Genomic DNA, 15,166 nt, shown 5'->3' with positions numbered 1-15,166 from the left:
AAGAAATCCTATTCCAAGAAAACAAAAGCATCTCAGGTCCAGCTGTTCAAAGGTAGAGGTCTTGGTTGATTTGGCGGCAGTGGTTTCTGGCATGCCTTTGAAAAAAGTGTGTGGGGAGTAGCCAGGAAAATTGATTATTATAGGATGGTGTGGACAGGTACTTCACCGCATGCATCAGATGCCCAGAAAAGCTGTTTTTGACCTGACTCACCAGCTTCCATCCTTTCCATGAAACTAGTTCTCCGTTCTGCTGACTAGGTTCACAGTATGTTACACTTAGCCCCACCCACCTCACAGGGTGTTTGTTGTGAGAGGGGAAGGGAACGGAGATTGTAAGCCCCTTTGAGTCTCCTACAGGAGAGAAGAGGGGTGACCTGCGCCGAAGTGAGGTCGCTGGGACCCTGTTGCCAACTCCGCCTTCCTGCCCGGCTGCTGGAACTTCCCGGCCCTCACTCCCGTTGTCCGGGGAGTGGACTAGAATGGAGTCAGCCGCTTTAGCCACAGCTTGGGCTGCCTAGATGACAGACGCACTTAGAAGCGATAGGAGTGGAAGAGGATTCCCCTGCCAGACGTTGGACTGCTGGCTGCCCCTCCCCTCTCAGTTCCTGCCCCCTCTGTACAACTACCAACTCCCTCCTTCTCCAAGTCTTTCCTCCCCAAATCCTCTCCTCTCCACTGCCTCCGGGACTCTCCCACCCGTCTAGCCTCCCTTGTCCTCCTATCGCTTCTCCCACTCCTTCCCAGACCCGCATGCACACCCTCCTTCCCTCCTCCGTGTCTGGTCTGCCTCCTGTCGTCTCTTCTCCTCTCCCTTTTATCCCCTCTGCTGCTTGCCGGCGGCTTAAGAACCCCGCCCCCGCACTCATCCCAACAGTGCTCAGCTGGTCCTGCTCAGCCGGCAGCGCACCGGTATCACTCGCGGCGGCGGGGCCCGGGGGAACGCCCCCGTCCCCCGTCGTCACGGCGACCGGCCTCGGCGCGCTCCCGCCCTTCGCCGGCCCCTCGAAGGGGTTTCCCCGCTGCTGCGGCGCCCCGCCGGGCGGGGGACGCCCCCGCCGGCCGGAGGTACGGGCGCGAGTCTGGGGAGGGGGTGGGGGAGTCCGGGGAGGGGGCGAGGGCTACCCCCGCTCCCGGACAGGGGGGATATAAATCCAACTGTTCTTCTTAATGTAGTGGGTGCTGATGGTCTCTCAAGGTACCTTTAAATATCCAGGGTGACAAGAAAACATTGATGTGGGTTGGTTTCCATGTTTTCTAAAGTACAGAGCGCCGCTTGATCATTTTGATAAAAGAGCAGGTAAAATAGACTCAAAGCATATTTATTTTGGTAGATTCCTTTGGTCACTCATGCATGTCATCTGACTTGGGACTCAGTGAGAAAGACCATGAGGTAAACAAATAACCAAAACGTTGCATTTGTGGTTTTGTTTGTATCATTGCAGGAGACATGGCAGAGGACTCCAAATACCTTTTCAAGACCCACATGTGTCCAGAGTGCAAGCGGTGTTTCAAGAAGCGGACTCACCTGGTGGAACACCTTCACCTGCATTTTCCGGACCCCAGACTGCAGTGCCCAAACTGTCAGAAATTCTTCACCAGCAAGAGCAAGCTGAAGATCCACATGATGCGCGAGACTGGGGAGAAGGCTCATCGCTGCCCGCTTTGCCACTACAGCTCCGTGGAGAAGAATGCCCTCAACAGGCATATGGCCAGCATGCATGAGGACATTTCCAACTTCTACTCAGATGTCTACTCCTGCCCCGTGTGCAAGGAGAAGTTCAAACTCAGCCACGCCCTCAAGGAACATCTGAAGACTCACAAAGCAGAACCCAAGCAACTGAGCTGCTTCCAGGCAGGTTGTAGCTATTGCACCGAAGATCGCAAGGAATTCCTGCGTCATGTCCGGGAAGTGCATGGCATTAAAGCGGTGGAGTGCAAATATTATGCCTGCTCCATGCTTTTTCCATCTGCAGAGGTCATGGAGGTACATCGCAAAACACACTATGCCTTCCACTGCCAACAGTGTGATTTCATCTGCTCCAACAAGCATACCTTCCGCAAACATAAGAAGCAAGGCCACCCAGGAAGCGAAGAGCTCCAGTGCAGCTTCTGCCCCTTTGCCACATTCAACTCTGTGGAATTCCACGACCATGTGGGCAAGATGCATGCTAGTGAGAAGATACACAAGTGCACTGAATGCAACTTCGCCACTGCGCACAAGAGGGTTCTCATCCGCCACATGCTGCTCCATACAGGCAAATTTTCTTCTTCTGTGATTGGTAGAGCTCTTTTGTGAGAATGTGTACTTGAAACTCACCCATAGTGCTGTGTGGTGTTCCCGTAGGGTAGTGGTTCTCAACCTTCCTAATGCCATGACCCTTTAATACAGTTCCTGATGTTGTGGTGAACCCCAACCCTAACAGTTATCCATTTTACAGATGGAGAACACTGATTAGGCGACCCCTGTGAAAGGGTCATTCGACCCCCAGGTTGAGAACCACTGCCGTAGGGCTCTGGAAGGCAGACTTCTAGTCTTGAGCAGAGACAGTCACTTGCCAGTCTGCAGCCCACGTTTTGCCTGCCTGCAAATAGACTAGAGTGTTGAGGGTTGTTTGTATTCAGAATGTTCCCTTTTTACTGCAGGCTGTCTCAGTCCTCTCCTCCAGAGTGGAAGAAAGGAGGTGGCATGGGACCTCTGCCATCCCCCATGCCAATCAGAACACGTTTGTGTGCCTCGGACTCAAAACTCCTGGCCTGGGTTTCTGGCCTCCTTAGGATTTTACACTTTCCCAGAAGGAACAAAATGGCTTTTACTTGTACAGTCCCATCTCTTTGCCAGAGGGCTTGGATTGTGTACCTGACAGAAACTGGAGTAAAGCAAATGTACCAATTTTTAAAGGTGGTATATTTACTGGCATACTTCAGTCTTCTGATTATACAGTTGGCAACCTGTCAGAGAGAAATTAAGATTTTTCTGCCTGTAAGGCCTCATAAGAATCCAGTGGTAAACCTTTCTAAAAGTCCAGCATTGTGTAGTACTTTCTTCTGTTCTGTACAAGTAGGGTATCAGTTTTAATTATGGTCATGTAGGAACATTTATCTACAGCTTCTGGTTTGCTCTGTGATTTTAGGAGAGAAGCCTCACAAATGTGAACTGTGCGACTTCACTTGCCGAGATGTGAGCTACCTTTCAAAGCATATGCTGACCCATTCTGATGATAAGAACTACATGTGCACTGAATGTGGCTATGTGACAAAGTGGAAGCACTACCTGAATGTTCACATGCGCAAGCACACAGGAGATCTCAGGTACAGACAGTTCTCTCCTCTTCCTAAATCAAATTCCATCAGGACAAGCTAGAGTGGCACATCCACACTGCGCAAGCAATGCCTATTCAGAGCTAAGGCTACACTTGGGCCAGTGGACATCAGTGGCGGAGCGCCAAGGGGGCAGGGTGTGTGTGTCATGCACCGGGCACACGCCTGGGGGCGGAAAATCGCCTCCCGGCGCCTCCCCCACAGCACCCCCCCGTGGCGCACACACACCACGCCTCCCTTCCCACACTTACCTACGTTCCTTTTTTTAAAGTACTTTTTGAGGCTGAAAAAAGCAGCCTATTTATAGTTCAGGCTAAAAACTGCCTGAGGAACTACAGTTCCCAGGAGACCTTGGGGCTCAGAAGGTCTCCTGGGAAGTATAGTTCGTCAGGCAGTTTTTTCCCTGAACTGAAGAGGCCGCTTTTTTCAGCCTCAAAAAGTACTAGAAGTAGAAAAGGAACGTAGGTAAAGTGAAAAAAGAAGCGAGTGTATTAATAACGTGAGACACTTGAGGGCATGGGGGAGTGGAAAAAACACACTGCGCACCAGGTGCAGTTTGGCCCAGCTGTGCTGGTGGACTTATATCTGTGGGCCAAAGATTAAGAGACCTGTTAAGATTAAGAGACCTGTTAAAATGAATTTGAAGGGATCTAGTCTGAATTCAAAACTTGAATATGCTTCTAGCCTTAGAATAGATGCATGTAAAGACAAAATTATTTTGGAGAGCAGCTTATGCCATAGCACATCATAAGCATATGATACCCTTTGTAAATTTCACAAGGTATTGATTGCCATTTTCACTGCTTGTTTGAATCTGCCACAGACCTCTGTCTTTTAGGACAGTAATACCAGAGTCAGATTCCAAGTTGGGAGCCTATTTTCTTTAAAAAAGATATGCCTCCCCTGTACTAGAACACAAAGGTCTGGGTTTACCTCCAGACTCAGGACACCTGCCCATCCTTGTGAATAGAACTGAGCAATGCTGGAGCCCCCATGATGATATTGAGAGCCAGTTGGCTTGCACTTGAGAAGCTCTGGCTAAAATTTCCACTTGGATGTGAAGTTGTTGGGCAATCTGAGCAAGTTATTTTTCTCCTCTCAGTTCCCTGCCCGTAAAAGGAGGTTAATAGCCAGCCTAGCAGGGCCATTGTGCAGTGGTGATTCACGTTTGTTAAAAGAATGTGGAAGCTGTAATGTCTTGATGCCTGTCCTCAGCTTGAGTTTATGCAGTCTGATCCCCCTTTTCTCTTTGTGCCCAGGTACCAGTGTAACCAGTGTTCCTACCGCTGCCATCGAGCTGACCAGTTGAGCAGCCACAAGTTGCGCCACCAAGGCAAGTCCTTGATCTGCGAGGTGTGTGGCTTCGCGTGCAAGCGCAAGTACGAGCTGCAGAAGCACATGCAGGCCAAGCACTCTCAGGACTACAAGATGCCCATCTTCCAGTGCCAGTATTGCAGCTACCAAACCAAGTACAAGCAAGCACTGCTCAACCATGAGAACTGCAAGCACACCAAGCAGAAGGAGTTCCGCTGTGCGCTCTGCCCTTACCGCACGTTCAGCAACACTAGCCTCTTCTTCCATAAGCGCAAGGTCCATGGGTATGTGCCGGGGGACAAGGGCTGGCAGGAGAATTATGCCAGTAAAGAGATGGAAGTCAGCTCCACTGAGGCTGTGATCGGTTATAACCTCGCCATGACGCTGCGTTCCCAGTCCAGCCCTTCCGTGCGGGGAAAAGAGCCGTGGCATGACCAAGCAAAACCCCTCCTTCCAGAAGCTCAGGAAGAGTGCCAGCCTCAACAGTCTTTCATCATGCCAGTCTTTGGGAACGGAAGCAACACTGAGACAGCGGTGGAAGAAGCCGTTGGACGGCAAGACCATGACAAGGCAGATATGGTTCCTCCAGGAGAACTCATTGAGAAAGCATCTTCTGTGCCTGCCAGAGAACCAAGCGATGTTAGCAGCTTGCTGGATCAAAGTTGCACGCTGCACTTGGAGCCCTTGTGCAGTTCGGAACAGACTCTGGAGCAGCTGGCCAAGGAGATGTCCCCTGCTCTGCCAGAGAAGCAGGAGACTCTGGACTGTGGGGCAATGGACTCAGCCTATGAAGCATTAGGCCCCAGAGATGCCCTTCTATTGGAGGAGAGTGAGCCTGCCCTTGAAGATATACCTGACTTTGAGGAGGAGACAGAAGTCCAGGGGGATGGAGGGTTGGAGCAGGGGAAAGATGCTGGTTCTGGGGCTGGTGAGAGCAGTGAAAAGGACACTCAGCAAGATCTTGGGGGAAAGGAAGAGGACAGGCAGGGGTCTGAACTGCTGCAAGTACCATCCAATCCTAGAGGCAAGGCCGGTAAAGTACCAAAAAAGGGAGGACTGGGTAAGACAGGGGACTTAGGCCCAGAAACATCTTTGAGAGTCAAGACTCCCTCAAGCCCTGATGCACCGCCACCGCTGATTTTTACCTGGCACCAGGAGGTGCTCTCCTCCATTCGGAAGATGTTTCCCAATCAGAGTCGCTGCTTAAAGCTCTGAGGAGGCAGGACAAAGAACAGGCGGAAACCTTGGTTCTGGAAGGGAGGGTGCAGATGTTGGTGGTCCAGTCTGAAAGCTTGGTGTTCAGGTGTGAGAAGTGCTCTTACATCACCAGAAAGGAGAAGTCCATGTTAGCGCACTGCAAAGCAGGCTGCCAAGGCAGAAAGTGCCCTCTGGTGTGCCAAGAGTGTGGAGCCATCTTCAAGCAGCAAAGAGGGTTAAACACTCATCTCTTTAAGAAATGTCCAGTCCTCATGAAAAAGAACAGTGGGAAATTAGTCTGCATGGATCAGTCTGTCGCTGGACATCCCATCGAGAGGGGTCTGGAAATGGGGGAGGCGACAAAAAACGATCCAGGGCCCTTAAATGAGCTACAGGTGAGCAAACCGCAAGAGGGGTCTGGGGAAATAGGACCCGATGATACGGGCTGCCTGGCCACTGTGCGTCCCGACAGACAGAATTTGGCTGTTGATCAGCCATCTCAGGATGTCCTTGCAAGGGTGGTAGAAGAAAAACTGTCACAGGCTATCACAGATACAGCCACCCCTCGTTCAGAAAAATACTACTGGGAGCGGGGCAAGTTCCACTGTAAATCGTGTTTGTTCATCTGTTCACGAGTGTCCACCATCCGTTCCCACGTGCAGGAAGGCTGCCGTGGGCTGGAGAAGTTCTGGTGCCCTGCATGCTCTAAGCCTTTCCGCTCCAAAAGGGCCCTGAAGATCCACCAGTCAGAGCAGCATGTTGAAGTACAGCCCACTAAGTTGCTGGAAGGGATCAATGGCACCATTCCCCAAGAAGAAGGAGAGGAGCATGAGAATGGGCAGGCTGACCATGAAGAGATAGGCCAGCCTGATGAGTCAGCATCAGCGACCTCTCCCCATCCAGACGCTCAGTACAAGAGGCGGAGATTTTCTTGCCCTACCTGCCCTTTCACATGCCATCAGGAGCGGGCCCTGAAGACTCACAAGAAGCGGGGGTGCCTGAAGTTGGGCGAGTTCCGCTGTACACTGTGCTCCTTCACTTCCAAGGCTGCTGCAGCCCTGAAAATACACCGCAAGCTCCACCGGAAGTACTACAGCACACGGCCCCAGCTGGCCTGCCGCCAGTGTGACTTCACTTGCAAACAAGCACGCTGTCTGCGTCAGCACGTGCGCATCAAGCACGAAGGCGTGAAGCCTCACAAGTGCCCTTACTGTGAGTTCAGCACTACCCGGCGCTACCGCCTGGATGCCCACCAGTCCTTGCACACCGGGGTAGGCCGCATTGCCTGCCCCACTTGCGGGCAGACCTTTGGCACCAACTCCAAACTGCGCATTCACCGCTTGCGTGTCCATGAGAAGAAGCCCACTCACTTCTGTCCACTCTGTGACTACAGCGGCTATATTCAGAATGACATCACCCGCCACGTCAACAGCTGCCACCAAGGGGAGCTGAACTTTGCCTGCTTGCGCTGCGAAGCCCGTTTCAGTTCTGAAACCGCCCTCAAGCAGCATGCTCTGCGGCAGCATGAGGAGAAAGTCTCCTACTGTTGTCCACACTGTGCCTTTGTTTGCCACAGTGAGGCCACCCTCAAGTGCCACGTCCAGAAGCAGCACCCTCACCTGCAGTGTGCTACCTGTAGGGAGACTCTGGCTACCCGCGAGGAGCTGGAGGAACATAAGAAACTGCACTTCAGCCACCGCTGTGACTGCTGCAGCTTTGCAGCCAAAGAGCGGCAGCAGCTAGTGAACCACTACTTGGAGACCCACGAGCCCTCTGCCGCGGAGGAAAGGCCGCTCAAATGCTCCTTCTGTGACTTTGCTTGCCAACACCAGTTGGTCTTTGACCACCACATGAAGGGTCATGGCGGCACCCGTGTTTACAAGTGCTCCGACTGCGAGTACACCACAAAGAACAAACAAAAGATCACGTGGCACATCCGTATTCATACTGGGGAGAAGCCTTATAAGTGCCACTTGTGTCAGTATGCCTGTGCTGACCCTTCACGCCTCAAGGTGAGAACTTTCTTGGGCTTTTTGGTGGGTTGGGGGAGGATACTGGAAAGTCTGCACAGAAAGTGAAGCTCTCTTGTCATGGCTGAGGGCAATAGTGTCTGGAGAGGGGAAATTCCTTTTAAAAATGAGATGGTGTAGTATGGTGGACCTTCCTTGGTATCAAACCCAAGTCATGGAATTCCTTTCTGTTGAGTTTCAGTCAAACTGTCTGGATAAAATACATTTTCCCATATAGTTTCCTGTCTTGTCTGTGACAGTGAAGGGATATGTCCCTTTGGATTTTCAGTTCTCCTTTTTCTCCATGATTGCTTCTGTACCACTTTGCCTAATGCCAGGCCACATTGTCATTTTTTTCATCTGTGACTTGAAAGTTGTAGGTGATGGATAATATGTCCCTTCAGCATGTACTTGGGTAGCCTCCTTGGTTTCATACTTTGTTAAAATATCTGAAAGTAGCTATGGCTTTAACTTCTGAGTAATTCATTTTGGTCCTGACTTCTTTTATCTGATGTAGATCTCTTCTTATTTTAAATTGTTCCTCCATTGACAGATTACAAGGTCCCTGTTGCCATCTGTTTTTGATTTTCCAACAAAATAGTCTGACCTGATCACCTCCCGCTTAGCATACTGATTTTTTGATTTGACATTTCTGAACTTTCCTTTGCATGGTAGCCATTACCCTCTCCACAGTGGTACATTTTAAAAGGTGGGCTCCTGATCTATTGTGTCATGGTCTGATTAGAAGCAGGTATTGTGGGTGAGATTACCAGAGAAATGTCGGGGTATGCCTGGAACCCCTATGTAGGTCTCCCCTAACTACTGGAATTGTTAAATCCCTCACTATTTTTTACTATAGGTGTCCTTTCCACATCACAGGGGTTAGAGGTGTGCTCCCCTCCCCGCAATCTGAAAATCCTCGTTAAAAAATGTGGTCCTCCCTTCAGACCAGAGAATAAATCTGTGTCATTTGCTGGCCTTTGTGTGTCTTCTGCAGCTTCTGCAAAACTTCCAAAAAAATCCCATTTAATTTCTTAACGCTGACCCCTGATGTATCAAAACTGCAGTGGGGAAAGTTGCGATGTGGATGGGACAATTGTATATATTCCCAGTCCTCTTCCAAGAGAGCTGTCATGTGACTGTCAGTCAGTAAAATGAATGGGCTTCTCGTGCTGCATTTAACTGTCTGACCCACAGTGTCCCTAAGGCTTAGGCCAGGTTTTTACTTTTCCTCATATGTAGAGCCAACAGGATATAGTGGTTAGATGAGTGGACTAGGATCTGGTTGAAACCCGCTGCTGGGTGGCCTGGGCCAGCCACACCCTGACAGCCTCCCCCTCCTCACAGGATTGCTGTGGGGATGCAGTGGGGGAGGGGAGAACCGTGTGGTAAACTGCCTCCGGGACTGGGAGAAAAGCAGCGAGTCAATTTCTAAATAAAATTATTTTTTTTTTAAATGTTCTGTTTTTCTTGAAATAATTTTTTACATTATTTTTCAGCCTTTATTAAAAAGATTGGAAAAAGAAAAAAGAAGTACTAGAAAATAGTTAGGATTACAAATTAAAAGATATCTACCCACTATTATACTAAGTACATATTACATGATGGATCCCAATAGAACATGTTCTGGTTACTAGAGAGACTTTATAAAGTCTTAAAGTCTTTGTCGTTTGTCAACTCCAGCGCATTTTTACTGTTCCAGTTGTAAAAATCTTCTGGTTTTTTGAAGGACTTCAGGGTTGCATTCATGCCTCAAACCCCACCCCCCCTTTTTATCCTTGCAACAACCCTCTGAAATGGCACCCATTTCAGGTAACTGGCCACTCAGTGAGCTTTATGACTGTCTGGGGATTTGAACCAGGTCTCAGGTAAACACATGATGTAGGGGATCCATAAGCAGATGCCACCACATGTAATTGCAGCTCATAGGAGAGCCACAAGAGCATGTTGGATCAGGGCTGTGGCATTAGGACATGGGAGAAGATTAACACCTTTCCCCACGTCCTGTTTCTCTGAAGGAAACTCCCTCCTCCAAGCTGTAATTAGACACAATTAGGGGAGGGGGGGGGGAGTCCGGCACAGCATAGATGCCTGTCTTTTCCCCCTTGCTAGATTGGATGGCCACTCAAGGAACGGAAGATTTCTTTTCGGGGGGAGAAAATGAAACCCTAGCACAACTGTCGCAATCTAGATAGCGCCCCCCCCCCCAGTTCCTTTTGAGTTTAAATTATATATTATGGGATCTATCCATGACTCCCCAACATCATATGTAGTTTGACATTCTATCTGCTCTACCACAGTGGATCAAGCTTACAATATTCAGTGAAAGCAGAGAAAAGTGCTTGTAAGGTCTTGAGGAGTAGCAGTGGCATAGTGGTTAAGAGCAGGTGCATTCTAATTTGGAGGAACCGAGTTTGATTCCCCGCTCTGCCGCTTGAGCTGTGGAGGCTTATCTGGGGAATTCAGATTAGCCTGTGCACTCCCACACACGCCAGCTGGGTGACCTTGGGCTAGTCACAGATCTTTGGAGCTCTCAGCTCCACCTACCTCACAGGCTGTTTGTTGTGTGTGGGCGGGGGGGGGGGGGGGGCAAGGAGATTGTAAGCCCCTTTGAGTCTCCTACAGGAGAGAAAGGGGGGATATAAATCTAAACTCCTCTTCTTCTTCATCTGCAACCTGACTCCTTTTTTCTCCTGTCCAGTATCACATGCGCATCCACAAGGAAGAGAGGAAGTACCTTTGCCCAGAGTGCGGCTACAAGTGCAAGTGGGTGAATCAACTGAAGTACCACATGACAAAGCACACGGGTGAGTGCTGGGCCGAGGTGTGGAGGGCTGCACACCCGGGGGTGGGGTTGGCCAGCGCAGCCTTTATGCCTCTTGTGGAAGAAAGTCTCACGAGACTGCATTGTCTCTTCTCATGAAGAGACTCCCTTTGTACCTTACACAGGCAAATGATGAATTCTTGAGTTGGTAAACTTTTTTTGCAGTTGTGGAAGAGGTGATCTGTGGGGTTCTTGCAGAGGTATGTTGATGATTTGTTCTGTGACACTTTGAATTTGCTATTTATCCTCTCACCAGGGACAAATGTGAGTTACCCCTGGGGTAAGCACCTGCATGGTTCATTGTGCATGGCATATTTAGAGGCCCCCTATGTGACTTGGATCCAACCAACCATACTTGGGACTGATATCACAGAAACCATGCCCCCTGAGAAATATTCCTGAAGGGTTGGGACCCTCTGGAAAAGCCTGAGATTTGGCATGGAAGGTTGTAGTAGGAAGGGGGAATTGGCAGAAATCCCTTCCTCAGACACACATACAAAAGAGGGCAGAATAAGAAGAGACCAAAAGGTGAGGCGCAGAGTTTTTCTCCTTGTGAGTCCTTGTGGCTCCCTCTGTTGCTATAGTATGAAATTAGAGCAATGCACCGTATGCAGGGTTGCCTGTTAAAAGTGGTTGGAAGCTACAGATGGTCCAGAACACAAATGCTTGGCTTCCCAGTATAACTGTGTGGCTGTGTTTACAATCCGTGTCCTGCTCTTCCTATACATGCTGTGGCAGAATGTCCCCACTAACCTGTGAGTGCCGTTCTCTTGAGGCCTCTGGGCAACTGGTGACACGTCACTCTCTGGGATTGCCTTGTGCTCTCCCTCCTCCTTCAGTCTGCTGCCACCATCTGGTTGCTTTAGAAATTACCTGCTAAGAGGGCCAGTGCTTCCAGCTGCTGTTCCTGGTTGTCATTCTAAGACTGTACCTCTATCGTGCCCAGCCACTCGCAACTCTTTCTGCCCAACAAAAGGTTACCATAGGGACAGCTTACCAAGCACTGGCACTCTTCTGGAGAAATAGCCATCTCTTGACTAACTGTCTGCCTTCCTTGGCACTCTTTTCAAATAGCATGTTCAAATGGAGGTACAGAAAACATCTACCAGATGTTAAAATAGTAATGAATTTAGTGAACGTAAAATGTTCATACATACTCCTGTTGCATAGCAGTGGAATGAGCACGAAATACAAAGGACAGATGCAAATTTGCAATCCTGCGCCTTTCATCCTTCTGGTCTGAATCTAAGGCAGGCCCATGACCTTGGAGCTTTCGGTCTAGGAATCCAGCCCGTTGTCTGCTCCCCATGGCCATGATGGCCATCAAGGTGGAGCTCAGGCGTGAGAGCTCTCTTCTCTAGACAAAATCAGCCAAAATGGCCCCCTCTCCCTCCATGCCAAGGGACTTCATTGTGTTTGTATTGTATTTGTCTTGGGTTTGCTTTCCCCTTGTGAGTCAAATAATATTTTCCTGAGATCTTCAAAAAGGAACAGTCTAGTTCAAGCGTCCCATAGTGCTCATGGACTCTATAGTGGCCACCAACACCTTTTCTGGCATCTGCCAAGTGTTTTTATGAAGTGAGTGGGTGGGTACGGCTTTTGTCCAGCAAGCCTTCTGATTGACTATTGGAGATTCGATTGGCTGTGCAGATTTTTTTTTAAATGTTGCTTTGGCAGCAGTTGCCACCGCAGCACAAGAATCTACACTATGTTGTTCAAAGTAAGGTGGTTCTAGAGCCTCTTATTGCTGGCTGTGCCTTGTGTAGCAGCCACTCTGTGGCAGTGCCCATCATGGCATGATATAATTCCAAAAGTGCCCAAAGGCTGAGAAAGGTTGGGGACCCCCTCCCTCAGTTTTTCTGTCCACTCATAGGTGTTAGAATCCAGCTCTGGTGTGGGTTGGCCATTTCACTGTCTCTAGTCAGGATGGCCATTAGCATTTCCAGAGCTTTGATGGCTGGTGCTTGAGCAATCCTTGGAAGCAGTTGATCCCCCCCCCCCCTTCCTGGCTGTCCTGCTTGGAGAGAGAAAAACTTTAAGATTAGGGGTTTGTTAATGCCCAAATCTAAAATTAAAAAGGTATTTTTCCACATATGTATTGCTCCCCTCCTTCCTCAGTATCTTACTTCTCTTCCCATCGTTGTCACTTCTTGTAGCATCTATCCATGACATTTTAGAAGTGCAAAACTGATCCCTGATATTCTACATATGATAACAGCTTCACCTTTTACCAGCTCCTTGCCTGTCCCTATATTGCTGGGGACAGTTGCGACACTGTTTTAGTTTGAATAGTACTTTTGCTATCATGTGAGGAAAGAAATGGAACAATCCCGAAGTATTTCTAGATTTGGGGTTAACAAATCTCTGATTCTAATAAATCCTAACACCACTGAACCATTTTATTTCCACTGTACACTGTTTGTTTCGAGTGAGGTTTGGTCTGCTGACTACATTAATGGGTCGATTCCAGCCACAGGTCCTGGCAGTTTAGGGAGCTGCAATGCGGGGTGGGGATTTAGGAGCACATTCAGACTCGTGTGCTCTTCAGTTTCTAATCTGTGGCTTTAAATGATGAGTCAGGTGAACTATTCCTTTGCAAGTGGAATACTCATGCTCAGAAGCTTAGTTTCGATGCTGAGGTGACCCCGGTCTCTGCTTCCCTTGCAGGAATCAAGCCATACCAGTGTGATGAGTGCAAGTATTGTACCAACCGAGCTGATGCCCTACGCATCCACAAGGAGACCCGGCACCGTGAGGCCCGTTCTTTCATCTGTGAGCAGTGTGGGAAGGCCTTCAAGACCCGTTTCCTCCTGAGGACTCACCTGAAGAAACACAGTGAGGAGAAGCCATACGTCTGCAATGTGTGCTACCGGGGCTTTCGGTGGGCGGCTGGCTTGCGGCACCATTACCTCACCCACACCAACGAGCACCCTTTCTTCTGCCGCTACTGCAGCTACAAGGCCAAGCAAAAGTTCCAAGTGATCAAGCATCTGCAGAGGCACCATCGTGAACAGGGTGGGACCGAGGGGGACCTCAGCAAAGGGGTGGGCAAAGACCCTAGCACTCTCACTGTTCATCTGCATGATGCTCAGCTGGAAATTTCTCCCTCCAAGCACTCAGGGGAAGGAGAAGCTCAGGGATTTCTGCACAGTTAATTGCAGGCAGCCAGATGGACGTAGAAGTCGGGACTGTTCTGCTGTACTCTCCTTGAGCCACAAGAAGGCAGAAGCATAGTGCTGGCCGCACAGGGAGCCACATCCAAGCCATTTCAAGCCTAGTAAGGCGAATGCAGGCCATTCTGAGTCAAATGTATGCACTTCTGTATGTTCATAGGCATATCTGTATATCTGATGTAAAAGATGTTACTGTATAAAAGGGATCCTCAGCATTGTTTACAACTTGGATGGCACTCAATTTCTTTGGGTTTGCGCACTACAGTAAAGGTCACTGATCTTGTTGAATATGTGGGAATTGTTGGAGTTTTAAGAACAGGTAGTGGGCGCCAGAACAAAATAGTTAACGTTCAGGCTGGATGGGGCCAGTCATAATATGTTGGGAGATGGCAAGCCAAGCTTCATCTTGTAATTCAAGCAGCTGTTTCCAAATGGATTATCACTGCAGACTCAAAGGTGATGCCTCCTGGGCTTTTCTGAAATACCTGCTGCACAGAAAAGGGGGAGGAAAGCTGTGATCAGCTGTTTGTTTGGAAAATAAGGTAGTGGACACCAGGAAATACGTTTGACAGGCCGTAAAGCACCCACAGGCACCAAGTTAGGCATTACTGCAGTAAGAACATAAGAACATAAGAACAAGCCAGCTGGATCAGACCAAAGTCCATCTAGTCCAGCTCTCTGCTACTCGCAGTGGCCCACCAGGTGCCTTTGGGAGCTCACATGTAGGATGTGAACGCAATGGCCCTTCTCCTGCGGCTGTTTAAAAGCTCTCCCGATCACCTGGTCTGTTAAGGCATTTGCAATCTCAGATCAAAGAGGATCAAGATTGGTAGCCATAAATCAACTTCTCCTCCATAAATCTGTCCAAGCCCCTTTTAAAACTATCCAGGTTAGTGGCCATCACCACCTCCTGTGGCAGCATATTCCAAACACCAAAACTGCGTGAAGAAGTGTTTCCTTTTATTAGTCCTAATTCTTCCCCCCAGCATTTTTCAATAAATGCCCCCTGGTTCTAGTATTGTGAGAAAGAGAGAAAAATTTCTCTCTGTCAACATTTTCTACCCCATGCACAATTTTTTAGACTTCAATCATATCCCCCCTCAGCCGCCTCCTCTTCCCAAACTAAAAAAAAAAGGAGTCCCAAGCTGGCTGCAGCCTCTCTCCTCATAGGAGAGAAGGTGCTCCAGTCCCTCAATCATCCTTTATGTTGCCCTTCTCTGCACTTTTTCTATCTCCTCAATATCCTTTTTTGAGATGCAGGCTGACCAGAACCCCTGGACACACAGTACTCCAAAAGAGTGCGGTCGCACCACTTTCACTTTATCACATAA

At 49.2% G+C, this 15,166-nt stretch overlaps 1 protein-coding gene across 1 annotated transcript; it reads left to right on the top strand.

Annotated features, from left to right (window-relative positions):
- Nucleotides 1-1,442: 1,442 nt before the first annotated feature.
- On the top strand, nt 1,443-14,057 carry ZNF142 (zinc finger protein 142). The gene is given in 6 exon segments (XM_048483588.1): nt 1,443-2,255; nt 3,132-3,309; nt 4,578-5,656; nt 5,698-7,841; nt 10,540-10,645; nt 13,330-14,057. Coding segments are annotated over 6 exon segments (4,803 nt in total). The 5' UTR covers nt 1,443-1,447; the 3' UTR covers nt 13,818-14,057.
- Nucleotides 14,058-15,166: the final 1,109 nt, after the last annotated feature.

Source organism: Sphaerodactylus townsendi, linkage group LG02 (assembly GCF_021028975.2).
Source record: "Sphaerodactylus townsendi isolate TG3544 linkage group LG02, MPM_Stown_v2.3, whole genome shotgun sequence".
Lineage (NCBI taxonomy): Eukaryota > Metazoa > Chordata > Lepidosauria > Squamata > Sphaerodactylidae > Sphaerodactylus > Sphaerodactylus townsendi.
This window is presented reverse-complemented; position numbering and strand designations above follow the sequence as displayed.